The sequence below is a fragment of the Mustela nivalis genome (assembly GCF_964662115.1).
Source record: "Mustela nivalis genome assembly, chromosome: 8".
In the NCBI taxonomy this organism is placed as follows: domain Eukaryota; kingdom Metazoa; phylum Chordata; class Mammalia; order Carnivora; family Mustelidae; genus Mustela; species Mustela nivalis.
In genome coordinates this window covers 71,978,540-71,996,269 of record NC_139027.1, presented here as the reverse complement: position 1 = coordinate 71,996,269, position 17,730 = coordinate 71,978,540, and the positions used below count along the sequence as shown (strand labels likewise).

General features: G+C 39.8%; 1 protein-coding gene across 1 annotated transcript in view; it reads left to right on the top strand.

Moving 5' to 3' along the window:
- Positions 1–17,730, top strand: part of PPP1R21 (protein phosphatase 1 regulatory subunit 21) — a 63,651-nt gene that overhangs the window by 7,958 nt on the left and 37,963 nt on the right. The window contains exons 2-9 of the mRNA XM_082746846.1: positions 1,480–1,548; positions 4,901–5,047; positions 8,544–8,645; positions 10,211–10,375; positions 10,540–10,598; positions 11,545–11,639; positions 15,288–15,340; positions 15,831–15,980. Of these exons, the coding sequence (XP_082602972.1) occupies positions 1,480–1,548; positions 4,901–5,047; positions 8,544–8,645; positions 10,211–10,375; positions 10,540–10,598; positions 11,545–11,639; positions 15,288–15,340; positions 15,831–15,980 (840 nt within the window). The remainder of the gene's footprint in view (positions 1–1,479; positions 1,549–4,900; positions 5,048–8,543; positions 8,646–10,210; positions 10,376–10,539; positions 10,599–11,544; positions 11,640–15,287; positions 15,341–15,830; positions 15,981–17,730) is intronic.

The following is a 17,730-nucleotide window of genomic DNA, read 5'->3' as shown; positions in this document are numbered from 1 at the left end:
GAAACTGGTTGGTCTTTCTTTTTTTCTTTCTTTCTTTCTTTCTTTCTTTCTTTCTTTCTCTTTCTTTCTTTTTTAAGATTTTATTTATTTGTATGACAGAAAGACAGAGACATCACAAGTAGGCAGAGCAGCAGACAGAGAGAGCAGGGGAGGCAGGCTCCCTGTTGAGCAGAGAGCCCCATGCGGGGCTCCCTCCCAGGACCCTGAGACCATGAACTGAGCCGAAGGCAGAGGCTTAACCCATTGAGCCACCCAGGCACTCCCCAGAACCTGGTCTTTCATGGCCTCTATCTTGAACCTTCAGAATATAAGTCTGTAGTATTGCTTTGGCTACGTAGGACTTGGATATTTCTACTTGCATGCTCAGTGTTATCCTTGCAGAGAACTTTCCTCTTCCTACAGAAGTGGATGTTATCTTTTGAAATCCTGCAAGTGGTAGTTGGATACATATATACATACATACATTTCATTTAGCTGTAAAATTCTTGATTTAAAATAAATCAAGAATTTGTTTTATTTATTTGCTTTATTTAAAATAAAGTTATACCTTAATTTAAAAAAAAAAAAAGCCCACATCCTACCTCTTCAAAGACTTTTCTAACCTCTCCAGCCTATTTCTTTTCTCATTTATACATAGCTTTAGAAAATAGTAACCAATATTGTCTAATGGCATTATGACTTTGGAGTCAAATCTGCTGGGGTCTGAATCTCAGCATTGCCACTTAACTTCTCTGTACCTCAGTTTGTTCTTCTGTAACGTGGACACAATTACAGTACCTACTTCCTAGCATTGTGAAAATTAATGACATAATACATGGAAAGCACTTAGGACAGTATCTGGTATATGATGAGCTTTCAAATGTTAACTGCTGTTACCAACTTCTGGATTCATACATACACTGCCTTCGCTGATGCTTCGTTACAAGTCTACCATTTCTGAGGCTATTGTGGGGGAGGATACTTACATGACTAATATTAGGTGCAGTGTCCTGCTGGGTATGTTTAATTTTATAGAGTTCTTATTTTATAATTAGTCTGATTGTATGTATTTTACAAATAAATGTGTGCCAGAGTTTCAAGGAAAATGGCACACATGGTACCATATTATTTATTATATTAGTTTTATTAGTTTATTGTATTTATACTCAGTATTAGTTTTTTGTACTAGTTTTTATTTAAGGAGGAGACTTGGTTTTACAGAAAGAACCATATTCTTGTTGGAAGTCAAGAGATCTGTATTTCAGTATTGATTTGGCCACTGATTATTATGTCATTGGGCAGCTCAGCCTCTGTGCTAATCTGAAAAATGGTGGAATGATGATATCTACTATCCTCTTCCCTGCTAATATTTTTATTCTCATACATATGTGAGAACATAGTTACTCAGTGTAATCATTCCTGTGAAGTAACGATAAGTGTTTTCCTTGCTACAGGTGATTGCTTTATATTAAAATTAACTATTGCTTCTTCTTTTTTCAGCTTCGGGCTCAGAATCAGGTCCTGAAAAAAGGTGTTGTGGATGAACAAGCGAATTCAGCTGCTTTAAAGGTATGAAGCAGGATATTTGTATTGTGAGGGTTAAGTTAGTGTTTGGTGATACTCAAAGCAAGGAAGTCAGCTAGTTTTCTGTGTTATAAAGTCCCAACCATGACACTGATTCACTAGGGTTAGGAGAAGGTAATAAAGTTTTTTGTGTTTAACTTTTTTACTTCCTTAGGTATGAATGTGGTACACTTTGATTTCCTTAGCTAAATATCACAAAAAAGAATTATATGACTTTATCTCCTGTGTTTCCTCACAGCCTTTCTTTAGCTAAATTCATGGGGATTAATGGAGTTTCTTATCTGTCTTCATCACTAGACAGCACTCTGAGGGGGCCCATGTCATATTCATATTTATATGCTCAGCATTCAGCAGATGGTTGTCCCCTAATGAGTGAATTTGAAAGTGGGAATCATTTAGTGCATTAATCTTGCTTTTGGATTGAGCTATTTAATAGTAATAACCTGTGTAAATCAGGTTACTCTGTTTGAGTGATACATTTTATCATCAACATTTACTAACTGAGAGGAGAAATAGGATGGGAATTGAAGAAATTTGTTTCTACCTTATACGGTAGGCATGTCATAAATACTGCTTGTGGTATTTTAAAATTAACTCTAGGATATACATTTCGTCTTGGCCTGTTTCCATTAAATATACTGTTTATGTCATTCTTCACCCTCTGCCTTGCTCCCTGTTGAGACAAAAGGGATTAGGATTCCCTTTAATCATATCTCTTTCTGGAATAGCCCCTAACCAGTGACCTATCCAGGGTGATCCCACTCAGGTAACCCAGAAATATGTCCTTTTATTTAGTCAGTGTTGCACCCCCACCCCCAGAGAACTGTGTCTTGAAAGTGCTCCCAACTCCGGTGCTGTTGCCCAGACTTGGGGCTGAGGCAGCTCAGAACACCGTGCCCATACTTCCAAACCTCCTAGTGCCCAAACCAAGATTATTAAAAATAAGCTTATTTAGAGTCAGGATTTGTTTATTATTTAGCCTAAATCATTGAAGAAATAATCATTATCTCTTAACGATGTTTAAAACCTATGACTGGGAAAAGTATTTCCTACTGTGTCTTAGTAGCCCACTCTGGACATGTTATTACCATTTGCTGGTTGTGTTTTATTAACTCTGCGATGGTGGCAATGGTGGTAACATTGGTGACGGCAGGTTCTATTTATTGAGCTCTCACTTTGTCAGGTATTGTGCCAAGCACAATTATATCCACTCTTGTCAGTTGGTCTTCACATTCAGTCATTCTGCCTTCACAGCCAGTCTGTGAGGGCAGATAACATTATCATTGTCCCTACTGCAGAAACTAGGTTTTACAGAGAGGTTGAGATAGCTGTCTTCTGAAAATGGTGATTGGTTAATGGACTTGGAGCATTAGTCAGCTGGGATGAATTAAAAGGATGTAAAGAAATTACTCTTTGTTTTATTATTAGTTGAAGTGGTCATTACAGTTCTAGTAAGAGTGGCAATTAGCTGGTTTGGTCATTCAGAAGGTTGGGATATCTTCTGTTAAAACAGGCTTTTGAGGGCGCCTGGGTGGCTCAGTGGTTAAGCCGCTGCCTTCGGCTCAGGTCATGATCTCAGGGTCCTGGGATCGAGTCCCTCATCGGGCTCTCTGCTCAGCAGGGAGCCTGCTTCCTCCTCTCTCTCTCTCTGCCTGCCTCTCTGCCTACTTGTGATTTCTCTCTGTCAAATAAATAAATAAAATCTTTAAAAAAAAAAAACAGGCTTTTGATAGATTGGGTGTGTCTCTTCAGTGAGTTGTTGGACATAGTAAGCATTCATTGATTTGGATTTCTTTAATTTGAAATACATGATGATTTGGATATAGGCTGGGTTTATATTTACTGTTCAGCTCCAAGCAAAAATTAAGGGCTTCTAAAAAACAATAGAAAAGAAAACTTTCTCTACTTAATGGAAACATTTTTCTATCCTGGCTGCTCTCAACGTGTGGATAATGTCAGTGGTTTGCTGACAACAGTCTTTGCCTTTTTTTTTTTTTTAAAGATTTTATTTATTTATTTGACAGAGAGAGATCACAGTAGGCAGAGAGGCAGGCAGAGAGAGAGGAAGGGAAGCAGGCCCCCTGCTGAGCAGAGAGCCCGATGTGGGACTCGATCCCAGGACCCTGAGATCATGACCTGAGCCGAAGGCAGCAGCTTAACCCACTGAGCCACCCAGGCGCCCCAGTCTTTGCCTTTTAGGTTGCTTTTCAATATACTTCTATCACTTTGTCATTAAAGCTTGACCTCATCTTAGCTTTGCAGTGGTTTTTCAGTGAAAGTAATATAACTACACTTCTTTAAATATACAATAGTATATAGTCATCTGGTTTGATTATCAGTGAACACAAAGTTCTCACAATATCGTAAGTAAAATATAGTAAGAATAATATATTTTTTTAAAAAAGAGCAAAACTAAGTTTTGCTACTAGTTTTCCACTTTCTTACTTCATTATAGTGTAAACGGTACAAAATGGGCAATAGAAGATATATTGTTTAGATTTTAGATCTTGTTTCTATTTTTACTTAAAACTTTTAGGTGAATTGATGTAACATCTAAAAATATTTGTTAGGATAATACTGATTTTTATCTTTGATAAATCAGAATAGTTTAAAGTAAAATTAAGTGTGGTGCAAGGATTTCATTTGACTGACTTAAATCAAGGGAGGATTTATTGAAAAAAATGAATGCAAATAAATTGTTTCCCATTCTTAGTGAAGGGCATCATCAATAAATAGGAGTTTCTCTTTCATAATTGAAGTTTATAAAATTATCGCCTCAGGCATTGTGCCTCCTCACTGCCAGACATTTATATAACAACATTATGGGACAACACAGAGTTGTAGATATTTTACTTTAAGTTGGTGACTGTCTGTTGCTTCAATGTATATGGTTTTTATTTAGTTATTTATTTATTTTTAAAAGATTTAATTTATTTATTTGACAGAGATCACAAGTAGGCAGAGAGGCAGGTGGGGTGGGAGGTGGGGAGCAGGCTCCCCACTGAGCCGAGAGCCCCATGTGGGGCTCGATCCCAGGACCCTGGGATCATGACCTGAGCCAAAGGCAGAAGCTTTAACCCACTGAGCCACCCAGGCACCCCTGTATATGGTTTTTAAATTTTATTTTTAAATTTACTTGGTTTGGCCAAAAAAAAAAAAAATGCTTTTGTCACAAAACAGAGCTAAAAACATGGGAACTGGCATGATAAACATACAATGTGAATTCCCTAAAGCAAGAGGTTTTATCATATTTTAGTGAAACAAAAATAATTTCTTTTTATTTTTTGAAACCTTAAGGCTAAATTATAAGGAGTGGTCTGTTTTCACTTTGATGTAGGAACAACTGAAAATGAAAGATCAATCATTGAGAAAACTGCAGCAGGAAATGGACAGTTTGACATTTCGAAACCTGCAGCTTGCCAAGAGGGTAGAACTACTTCAAGATGAATTGGCTCTAAGTGAACCCCGAGGCAAGAAAAACAAGGTAGGTCAAATAAAGGCAAGTTAGGGAGGCCTTGTCTGCTAGGAGCAGACATCTACAAGCCATCTGGGTTTTAACAGAACACTTCCCCTGAACATTTCCTACTGTTCCATAACTATGCCTGGATATTGGGTTAAGGAAGAAGATACTATTATCATATGTAGTAATATTAGGGCATTTTTATATGTGAGTGACTTTTGAATAATTTCTTTAGGAGCAAACATGCAAGTATTAGATTTAGTGTCTGAGAAAAGTGGAAGGACTATCTCAAACTGGTCAAAATTACTGGTATCATTCAGTTATACTGAGTTGCCCTTCAGTTGCCCTTAACTCAAGGTAGGGCAAATAAAATGAGAAACAGTTTTGAAGTGTAATAGCTCATGTGAAAATCGCAATTGAAATACTCATTCCTTAGGCTTTGTAAGTTTGCTGCAAATATTTCTTAGTATTTATTTCTATGAGGCTGATTTAGGTCATGTAAAAATAACTTTTCCCATTATGGTTGATAGAGAGAGACATGATTCTCACTCCATAAGACGGATGGTTTGGTACTTTAGAACATTCTGTGATTAAGAAGTTGTGTTTTTTTTTAAGTGTGGGGGTAGTGATTGAATCTTTAAGTCTCGTGTGTTGGGGCGCCAGGGTGGCTCAGTGGGTTAAGCCGCTGCCTTCGGCTCGGGTCATGATCTCAGGGTCCTGGGATCGAGTCCCGCATCGGGCTCTCTGCTCAGCGGGGAGCCTGCTTCCCCCTCTCTCTCTCTGCCTGCCTCTCCATCTACTTGTGATCTCTCTCTGTCAAATAAATAAATAAAATCTTAAAAAAAAAAAAAGATTTATTAAGTCTCGTGTGTATATAGAGCAGCACCTGGCAAATGTGTGGATTGAAGCAGTAAAAGTAGAAGGTAGGAGGGAAGAAGAAAGCACGTAGTAACTCTGAAGTAGCACAGTATGGAGGGAAGAGCACAGGCCTTCCTGTGCTCTTCCAGGGGGGTTTAAGCCCAGGCTTGAGTTCTTTGTCTGCCATTTTAGCCTGCAACCTCAGGTTCTTCATCAGCAACATGGGGATGATACTCTGTTGAGTATTAAATGGGATCCTGTAAAGGTGGCTAGGACAGTATTTGCCATATAATAGGCAATCAGTGTTATTCTGTGTTAGCACCTTTTCATATACATGTCCCCTATATGAAAGAGTTCTTTCTAGAGTGCTAATTTTCAAAGAAGTGGGGAACAGAGAGGGCAAAAACAGGTATGTATTAGAATCAGTTGGGGAATTTTGTCAAAATACATGTGCTCTGGAAATTCCGAGAACCTGAGGAATGAATAGGCATACGTACTTCAAACATGCTCCCCAGGTTAGTGAGATCCTCCCCCACTGCTGTTTTCACAGAGGCTTGGGTATATCACTTCTGAATTAATGCTAATTAAGGTTTTCCAAATTTGGGAGCTCTAATGACCCAAAATGCCCAGAATATGCTGTTCAGCTGTCTTCCTTGTGCAGCTCTCTTGTCCCAAACATGTTGGAGATTTAATGTTTTTATTTGTTTATTTACTTAATTACTTATCTATTATGTATTTATTTACTTATTTAAAATATTTATTTATTTGATAGATCACAAGTAGGCAGAGCAGCAGGCAGGGTGGGGAGGAAGTAGGCTCCCTGCTGAGCAGAGAGCCCTATGTGGGGCTCGCTCCCAGTACCCTGAGACCATGACCTGAGCCGAAGGCAGAGGCCCTACCCACTGAGTCACCAGGTGCCCCTATTTTTTTTTTAAAGATTTATTTGAGAGAGAAAACACTCATACAACCCGGGGAAGGGGGAAGGGGTAAAGGGAGAGGGTGAGAGAGAATCTTAAGCAGACTCTGTGCTGAGCATAGTACCCGAAGTCGGCTTTGATCTCATGACCTGATATCATGGCCTGAACTGAAGTCAAGAGTTGGCTGCTTAACTGATTGAGCCACCCAGGCACCCCTGTTTTGTTTCATTTTTAATATAGCTACTCCATTTTCAGAGGGTTTTCTAATCATTGTTTCATACTGTATCAGTAAGTAACTTCATTTTAAGTGAGGAGTGAGGGCACAAGAAAGGCAGAGAAGGGTGGTGACTGATGTCTGAACACAGTTTCATTGTTAGTCCATCCTTGGAATAGTCTCAGCTCTTGTATTCTATGAAAACAAATGTTCATTATTTTCTCTCTTAAATAGTGCTATTCTTCTGTCTAGAAAAAAATTAATATTGGTAAAAAAGTAAAAGGAAGTTTCTTTTTATTATTTTTGAGCTTTTTCCTTCTGTTTATAGTATCTTTTTTTTTTTTTTTTAAAGATTTTATTTATTTATTTGAAAGACGGAGATCACAAGTAGGCAGACAGGCAGGCAGAGAGAGAGAGAGAGGGAAGCAGGCTTCCTGCGGAGCAGGGAGCCCGATGCGGGGCTCGATCCCAGGACCCTGAGATCATGACCTGAGCCAAAGGCAGCAGCCCAAACCACTGAGCCACCCAGGTGCCCCATATAGTATCTTTTTTTAATATGGTTACTTTTTTTAAAAAATTAGAAATTTATGTCAACTTTTGTATGAATTTATCATTGTGAATTCTAATTAATTTGTTACAATTTCTTAAAGGAGTTTAACAACTCAGACTCATGGAATTGCTAAAACTGATTTCCCAAACCAAAAGATCAACTTGAAACAGTATATTTTTTTTATTTTTCTAAATTTAAATTCAATTGATTACATATAATGTATTTTTATTTTTTTAAATTAAATTAAAATTTTTTTCAGTGTTCCAAAATTCATTGTTTATGCACCACACCCAGTGTTCCATGCAATCCATGCCCTTCTTATTACACACCACCAGGCTCACCCAACCCCCTACACCCCTCACCTCTAAAACCCTCAGTTTGTTTCTCAGAGTCCACAGTCTCTCATGGTTTGTCTCCCCATCTGATTTTCCCCAACTCACTTCTCCTCTCCATCTCCCAATGTAACATATAATGTATTATTAGTTTCAGAGGTAGAGGTCAGTAATTTATCAGTATTATTTAATACCCAGTGCTCATTATATCACATGTCCTTCTTAATTTCCATCTCCCAGCCCCCTCCTCTTCAGCAACCCTCAGTTTGTTCCCTATGATTAAGAGTGTCTTATGGTTTGTCTCCCTCTCTGATTGAAATGATATTTTTTAGCATATTTTTATGGCTAGCTTTCTGAGCCTGCTGTGTCTTCCAATAGAACTACTCCTGAATTCATCTGCAAAGATTAATGAGCCTTATCAGTTTATTCTCTTTCTTTTTTAAGCTTTTCTGCCCATTCCAATATTTGTAGTTCTTACTTGTTTCAAATAGGAGAAGTTAAATGATGGATTGTATACCTTTTGCAGGATTGTTTGAGAATGTGCACACGTAGAAGAGACAAGCTACTAAGGTGATAGAGAATCTGTGTACCTTAAGATGTTTCTCTAAAGGATGAAAGTTATGTGGACATAACTTATTCTTTCCATCAGAAAAGTGGAGAATCTTCTTCTCAGTTGAGTCAAGAGCAGAAGAGTGTCTTTGATGAAGATCTGCAAAAGAAGATAGAAGAGAATGAGCGGTTGCATATACAAGTGAGAACATCTTTCTGTTTTCCCCCATGAATTAAAAATGTGTTGTATGATCTAGAATGTGGAAAAACCAATGCAGGATAGAATGTTTTGTGTATGTGTTGCAGTGTCTCCTGCGGTTGTTAGGTATATATGTCACTGTTGTTATTGATTCATTTCTTAAATCTCATTCCTATCTGAATCTGGATGTGTATTTTGAAGTATGCATTTGTTTAGAGGACTATAGAATAACTCAGCTAACAGTATAGAAATATAGTAGGCACTGTTCATTTTATCTAGAAAATGATTAGTTGGATCATTTAGATAGGGGCTTATCAATAAGTAGTGTTTGTTTTTAAAATTCTTACTGTTTAGTTGGTTTATATTTGTTCACATGTGTGTTTGGGTGCACACCGTGTTGGTTTGTATGCCTTCCCCCAGGACAGGTTCTTACTCATGGCGGGAGCTCAAATATTTATGAAATGTTGAATAATCAGTGTTTGCCTTCCAACATCTAGCATATTTAAGAGTCATAGTGTAATATCTTGGACTGTGCCTCCTAAATTTTTTGTGAAATGGTGAGCATAGTCAACTGGTAGAATATAAATACACATTAATTCTCAGTTTAACGTTTTACAAATGGTAAAAAAATGAAAAAAAGAAACCCTTTGAACTGCATTTTCTGTTAAGTATTCATAATTCTTTTTTTTTTTTTTTTTAGATTTTATTTACTTATTTGACAGAGACAGAGATCACAGGGAGGCAGAGAGGCGGGGGGTGGGGTGGGGTGGGGAACAGACTCCCTGCTGAGCAGAGAGCCCAATACAGGGCTTGATCCCAGGATCCTGGGATCATGACCTGTGCTGAAGGCAGAGACTTAACCCACTGAGCCACCCAGGTGCCCCAAGCATTCATAATTCTTAATTAGCACTGGATTCTTATTTATTTATTTTTTTAAAAATATTTTATTTATTTATTTGACAGACAGAGATCACAAGTAGGCAGAGAGGCAGGCAGAGAGAGAGGAATGGAAGCAGGTTCCCCGCTGAGCAGAGAGCCAGAAGACGTGAGCTTGATCCCAGGACCCTGAGATCATGACCTGAGCTAAAGGCAGAGGCTTTAACCCACTGAGCCACCCAGGTGCCCCAGCACTGGATTCTTATTAAGGAAAAGAGTTTTACCTGTTTTAGGGAAAACATCTATTTGAATTTTGATTATTTAAGTTAGCATATCAGAAGAGTTATGCCCTGGTCAGTTGAATTCTCTGTGTGCCAGAAGTTGTTTGAAAGAAATCCTTGAGCCTGAGAGGAAGGAAGTGTAGGCTTCGGCATTGATCTCCTGTGTTCATATCTCATTTCTACAATAGGCAGGTTAAAGCTTTGGTTTCCCATGTGGAAAGGAGGATAACAATAACACCGCCTCTGACATTCTGTGAGGATTCTGTGAGATCATGCCTGTGCAGTCGGTGTTGCGTAGTGAACATATGGAACCATGTCAAAATTGCTCAATGAGCAGTTACTGCTGTTGTTTTTCTCTACATTTTGTATATTTGGATATTGTGAGCAGAGGAGATGATATTTTCTTTTCAGTTTTTTGAAGCTGACGAGCAGCACAAGCATGTGGAAGCAGAACTGAGGAGTCGGCTGGCCACCCTGGAGATGGAGGCGGCCCAGCACCAAGCTGTGGTCGATGGCCTGACGCGGAAGTACATGGAAACTATCGAGAAACTGCAGAATGACAAGGCCAAACTAGAAGTAAGCCCCACTACTGGGGAGAGCACATTAGGAGATAGGGTTTTTGTGAATCTTCTGTGTATTTTATGGAATGCACAGGGGGAGGCTGTTGCCTGTGGTGTCTTCTAAGTGTGCCCTTATCTATCGCCTGAGCCATCTGCTTTTCTTTTTCTTCTAAAATTCAGGTAAAATCTCAGACTCTAGAAAAGGAGGCCAAGGAATGTCGGCTTCGAACAGAAGAATGGTATGTGGAAACATGAATTCCAAGGGGCCCCAAAGTAAGAATCGGAAGACCTGAGTTTTGGTCTGGCGGCTTCTCCCTCTGAATTGCACACTTGAAGTGAGCAAGGAGCATGTTATCTCCAGGGTCCTCCTCAGTTCTGTTATCTCTAAGGCCTGACACACTCTTGGTCAGATGGCTTGTGTGTGAGTTTTCAGCCTGCAGATGGTGTCCTAGGGCTCCCATACAGAGGACTGGGTGCTTTCTGTTTCAGGCTACCCTGAAGAGAGCTTTCTGAGAGTTCCAGGCAGGAAAACTGACTCCTTTTCACTGTGCCAGACTTTTAGTGGTATATTTTGAATAAAATGGAGGCTATGGGATCTAAATCTTAAAATTCGAATATGATGAATTGATGGGTGGTAAAAGCATACTCCAGCATTTAGTTGATAAATGACATAATATTTTAGGTTTCAGTAGAATCAGTCACGTGAATTTCTTCAGTTTAGTAGAATTGGTAGAATTACATGGCATGGTTTAAATGTATACCCATGCTCATAATTGAATTAAAACAAAAACTACCAGATTTCATCTCATATAATACTTAAAAAAGAACTTTGCTATGATACTTGAGCAAACACTTATGTCAGGCACATAAGAAAGATAAAATCTGTGATTTTGAAATGGCTTTAAGATTACTTTGTACTTGGGGAAATAAACTGACAGGATTGTATTAGATACTGGGACTCTGATAAATTCTGAAAGTCTTAACAGAAGTCTCAGGGACTTCAGAATTGAGGATTACTATTTTCCTTATCTTCATCTTTTAATAACTATCCACCACCAAGAGTATCCCGGTGTCAGGCATGAGGCTCTGGAAGCTTAATACCAGCCGTTGTGGTAACAAGGAAGTGAGGATCCCCTGTCTGACTGGTGATCATGTGGTTTGTGTTTTGTGTTTTTTTTCTTTCAGTCAATTACAGTTAAAGAATCTTCATGACGATTTGTCAGGTAGATTAGAGGAATCCTTATCAATCATCACGGAAAAAGTACCTTTTAATGATACAAGTAGGTATTCCATTATTTGCAACTTTGAACCTCTCTCTGTGGTAATGAACTAATTAAAGAAGTTTTTAATCTATTTGGCAAAAAACTTCATTGGCTCAACAGAAGGTTGCTTTCTTTTTGTTTTTTTTTGATTGGCTATGGCCCTCCTATATCATAGGGAAGCTGAATCCAAAGTCAGCCTTCTTAGAAAAAGCTCAAATCCACATTTTTTTTTTTTATTACACATATTGAGCATATCCCTAGGTTAAAAACCAACCTGCACGTATAGTACCTGAAAGTTTGTATAAGAAAATCTGCTCATGGTGGGGAGAGTGGGAAAAGGGTGGTGGGAGATGGATCTTCTCAGCTTGGTATCTCCCGCATGGTTGGTGGTCCCGACTGATAGTTAGGGAGCTGACTTGGGTAAGTCCGGCTTCCTATTCATCCTGAGAACAGTCTGGTAATCTCTGTACCCAAGAGCAAGAAAAAGAACTTAAAAAAAAAAAATCAACTTACATGTGTAATAGATGCCAGTTTTGTAAATTTAGAGAAAAATAAATCTTGAACGTTAAAAACAAAGAATATGTTTTATTTTATTGGTTGGAATTTTGAAGCTTATATTCAGATAAGTACAGATTTCCTTTTTTACATTCAGATGATTAAAGTTTTTTACTTCCTCTAAATTTTTCTTCCTGAAGACCTAAGAAAAGAGGAAAGAAAAGACACCAAAGAGAAACAGTTTGATCTAACACTGAAATCAGCATATGTCATTGTTATATCAAAGCTTAAGTTCCTCTGAAAAATAACACCTAGATTAATGTAATTAAGTTTCTAGATTAATGTAAATAGAGCTACCATACTTTGATTCACTAGACTTGAAATCTTGGCATTTCATTTTCCCTTTAATCCTTTTATCAATTAATCATCAGGTTCTAATAATTTCCTTCTGGATCTCTTTTGGAGTTATCTTTCCTTTTCCAGTACTAGTTGTCACCCTGCCTTAGATCCTTATCATATCAGCGTGGGTTACTTTTAGTTCTGCAAAATTTAAAGATCATGTGCTGAGTGCCTAGATGGATAGGGAGCACAAGGGATATAGAAATTTCTAAGACAAAAAGCTCTACCCTAAAGGAATTTCTAGTCCAGGAGTGAAGAGATAATGTATAGACATGTCTAAAATGTCAGCTAACCTGTTCAATAAAGAGACTGTTTAGGTTTCAGAGGAAGGACAGTTTACTGCTGGAGGGGTTGTCTGGGGCAGTCTTTTGGAAGTGTGCTTTGAGCAGGGCCTGTATGTGTGAGTAGGTTTTATTGGGTAGAGATTCAGGAAAACAAACCAGGGAATTAAGTGGAGTGCGGTACATGGAACACAAGGTACTTTTGTGGTCTGAAGAGCAGTAATTAGCTAAGTGTTACAGGAGGCTAGAATGGGTGGAGGTAGGCAAGTTCTCAAAGGGTGAGTGGGGCTAGACCCTAGAGTTGTGGGCCAAGGAGTTGGGACTCAGTTCACAAGATGGTGGAGGGATTGAAGCCTTTGATCCAGGGAATGTCATGATGAGATCTGTGCACTCACAGAATTAGCCTGACAAGAGTGTAGACTGTGCTAGAATGGGGAAAGGAGACCAAGACTGTTGTGATGCTAGTCCTGGTGTGCTGTTACGAAAGCTGGAGACTGAGCTGTCAAGGAGATGGATGTAAGCAGGCAAGGGAGCCGAGGAGGCAGTGTTGGTGGGGGAAGATGTGGTGCCATTGACAGAAATCAGAGAGGCAGACGAGGGGCAGGTTTATGGGAAAGATGATGAGGTTAACTTTGTTGTTTAATATTCTGACAGATACGTCAGTGTACATCTGTCTTTCTATTGGGGTACACATTTCTAAGTAAAAGCCTAGACCGCGGAAAGAGATTGGAGTTGACCCCGCTGGGATGGATGGGCGTTGAGAGTGGTGGAAATGAGGTACAAATTGCAGAGAGGCCCGCACAGCGTCCTTGGGGAGTTCTCCCTCACAGGCGTCAGGAAGGAGAGGGACTGAGGTGGTGGGGATGGTGAGGAGCTGGGGAAGTGAGGTGACGTGGAAGCTGGGGAAGGGAGTGTTCAGCCTGGGTGGGACTGGGCAGTTCTAGCAGTGCTGTGGGCAGCTCAGAGAGGGTGAGGTGGCAGTAAAGGCAGCTGCTTTGGTGACTCCGTGCATTGTAGAGGTGGATGGCAGATGGATAGCATGAGGGTTAGAGATGGATGGGTGCTGAGAAATAGGCAGAGACATGCTGGTCTTTGAGCAGGTGGGAAAGGATGGGAGCCCAGTGGAGGATTCAGTATGAAGAGGAGAAGAAGTTACTGTGAACATAGAATTTTAAAAGCTGTAACAAATGCTTTTTTTGAAGTTAATTTTGAAGGTCTAGGGAGAAGGAGGGGTGGTTGATGGATTAGGGCCTGAGAGACCAGAAGGAGCTATTGCTGGGAACCCAAGGGGAAGGTTAGCTGAGGACAGGATATGGGAAACCATGGACTCTGAGGTGGAGGGTAGGAAATTTGAGAAGCCCTTGTACTTTGACTCTGGTCTTCCTGGCATTGTAGGATGATGCCGCCCTAACCGTGGGGCAGGGGAGGAGAGGAAGAATGGTATCAGGGGCTTCAAATGGAGAAGGTTTGGAGCTGATGCCTTGGGAAGGGGCACAGCAATGAAGTCATGGATTGTGGAGTAGCCTTGAAGCCCCCTTAAGTTTGGTAAATTAGGATGTCATGCACCTTGCTCTCCTTTTATGTTAGCAAGAGCATTCTTGGAAAATATGGACCGGTCTGGGAACGATAACAAGTAAAGCCCAGAGAAGACTGATAGGCAAGTAGACTGACTGTGAATGGGAGGCCAAACCCTTGGTAGAAATGGGGCCGTAAGAGAGAACTAGCTGAGAGCAGCATAGGGACTTTCAGAGTTGGATTTTGGCACCAGTTTCTTTCTGACTTAGGACCAGGCAGAGGAGGGGAGGTTTGAGGAGTTGAAGTGGTGTGTAGACATTGGTAGAGATGGAGGAGGGGACTGAAGTTTGAGGCCAGGTGTTGGGAAGCTATCAGAGGTTGGGGGCAGAGGCAGGTAGAGAGGAGGACTGTGATAAAACAAGGAAGCCAACCCAGAAGAGTTAGAATTGAGTCATTGGGATCAGCAGTAGCAAGCCGTGGTAGACTGTTGAATATGGTAATGTCATGAAAACCGTGGTATTTTTCGACGATTGTTATGGCAGCTGTGTGCAGGGATATTTTAGAAGGGAGCATGACTGAACATGGTAAGAACGTCATGGGCCTTTCCAAGTAATCCTGATAGGCCTCAAGTTTTCAAAATGATTTCTTAGAAACTCAGGGTTTGTTTGTTTATCCTAAAAATTTGGGGGCCCCTGGCTAGCTCAGTGTGTAGAGCATGTGATTTGCTCTCTGCGTCGTGAGCTCAAGCCCCACGCTGGGCATGGAGCCTACTGAAAAAAAATTGTAGGTATTACTTTATCTGAGAAACAACTGATTCTATATAAATTCCATTATTCTCTCATACTATGATTGTGGCTTTAATCATTTCAAATTCTTATGTAAAGCTGATTTTGCTTCAGGGCATTCATAATTTTTCAGTTACGCTATTTTCCTGTAAACGTAAATGACTTAATGTGGATCCAATTTTGTTTTGTAGAATATAGTCAGTATAACGCTCTGAATGTTCCACTCCACAATAGGAGACATCAGGTAATGATGATGTTTTTATTTTCAGCGATGTGTATGTCAGATTTCTCAGATACAAGAATTTATTGTTTGGGCTTGTGTTTAGTGCACTAAACCATTGTGTTTAACTTTGGCTTTACTTTCTTATACATTTTTTAAAAAATTATGTAACTTGCTATTTATTGAATTCATAAGTAATACAGTTTTTTGCTTTCATCTGATACCATTAGAACTGAATTACAGGATACACTTACTTTGTGAGCCATATCTTTCTTATAGGTTGGTGGGCCTTGCACTTAACATGGTCTAGGTTAAGTGGAGGAAGTCTGCTTGCCCAAACTGATGGTTTTCTGATTTCCTTAGATGGGAATATTAAAATCCAAGTGGGAGCAAATGAATTTAAATTCAGGATTAATTATACTAGAATTTAAATGTTTTCTCTAAAACCAGACTTATGAAAGTTGCTTGAGAAGAGTAATTGGATAGTTGACTTGATATACTTTTCACTTTAAAGCTGAAGATGCGGGACATTGCTGGGCAGGCCCTGGCTTTTGTTCAAGATCTGGTGATGGCTCTTCTGAACTTTCACACCTATACAGAACAGAGGATTCAGATTTTTCCTATTGATTCTGCCATTGAGCCTATATCTCCTTTGAATCAGAAGGTAAATTTAACTCCGTATACCTGTTATCTGCCCTGAACAAGTAGGAAGACATGTTCTTTCTTTTCAGACCACTGCTGTGCATCAGCCAAGTTTTTTGGGGGACATGGAAGAAAACCAGAATTCACGAGTCTTTGACCTTAAGATAAAATGTGGCAAACATGGAAATTTTTAAGAAATTAAATACTGGGGAAATGTGGTTGGTAAGGCCAGTAGGGATATAAAGTTGTCAAGGAGGGGAGATTGCTGTTGGTGGTAGTGTCTGGCAAAAAGTCTTTGGGGATTTGAATGGGCTTTGACAAATGAGCAAGATTTGAAGAGGAGAGAAATAGGATAGGTGTTTTTTTCCTTCAGAAGAGGGCAAGACATGAGCAAAGTCACAGAGTAGGAAGGTGTAACAAAGTGGGTTGGGGTGGGGAGGGAGTGGAAAGCAAACTGTTCTGGCAAGAGTGTGAAGTCTTTGAAGTGCAGCGAGAGGTCAAGTTGCAAAGGAAAAAACATGGCTGCAGACTCTGGAAGCCCCCTAAGGTAGGTCCAAGGCACAGACTCGCTTTGTATGTAGGATGGGGGACTATTACAGTTTTTTGACCAGGGTGTGACGTAATGGGAAGTGCCATTTTATTGTTGGAAAACCTAATTTGCTGGCATTTTCTCCCTCCCTGTTTGTACTCACTATATAACTTTTGTCACTGGGTATGTTTAAAAGCAAAAAAATATATATATATAGATATAGATATAGATATAGATATATGGATATATGGTATAGTTGACCTTTCCTGCTGGGGTATGGAGTGGGAGTGAAACTGCTTCTCTGGTTGAACTTCGGGGGCATTTTCAGGGTGTGTGAAGTTTAAATAAGGAGTAAGAAGAGGGTTGACTGTCATTCCCTTTAGTCCATGTGCTTTTTTGGGGCCTGGCAAATTTTGCTCCTTTCTTTCCTTTTTTCTCTCCAGCTAGTTCTACAAAAGGATTTCAAGTACCTTGCAAGACCACGTTTAACTGAAAAGGCAAAAATAAATAGCGTATTAGTTCTGTATTGCTGTGTAATAGATTACACTAAAACTTAGTCATTTAAAACAACAGAAATTTATTATCGCACATAGTTTCTGTGGATCAAGAATTAAGGAGGAAAGTATCTGCATAACTGGGGGACTTCTGGCTCATTCATAAGCTTTCAGTCAACCTGACTGAGGCTGTTGTATTCATCTCAAGACTTGACTAGGGTGGGGCATTTGCTTCCCAGGTGGCTCACTTACACAGCTGGTGAGTTAGTATTGGTTGTTGGCTGGGAGCCTTGGTTTCTCATTGAGTACACTTCTCCATAGGACTGCTGGAGTGTCTCAAGGCAGAGGTTAATTTCCCCTAGAATAAGTGATCTAAGAGAGTAAAGCCACAATGCCTGTTATGACTTAGTACTGAATACTATCCCTGCTACCATGTTGTCTTGGTCACAGAGACCAGCCCTGAAAGAGTGTGCAAGGGTACTACACAAAGTCAGGAACAGCCAAGGCAGGGATCACTGGGGCCATCTTGAAGGCTGGGTCCCACAGGGAAGAAATTGAGGGATCTTGCCATCGATTTATGCTCTAAGTGTCCCATAATGTGGCATTCTGAAATGAATATGCCACTTTTCCTACTTAGCTGATCGCTCGTTTTTGCATTATTATGCAGTGTTTTCAAGGTTTGAATAGTGTTTATGTCCATGTATCCAGTAAGTACCTAGTAGTAGAGCAAAAGCTATGCTCTGGAGTCA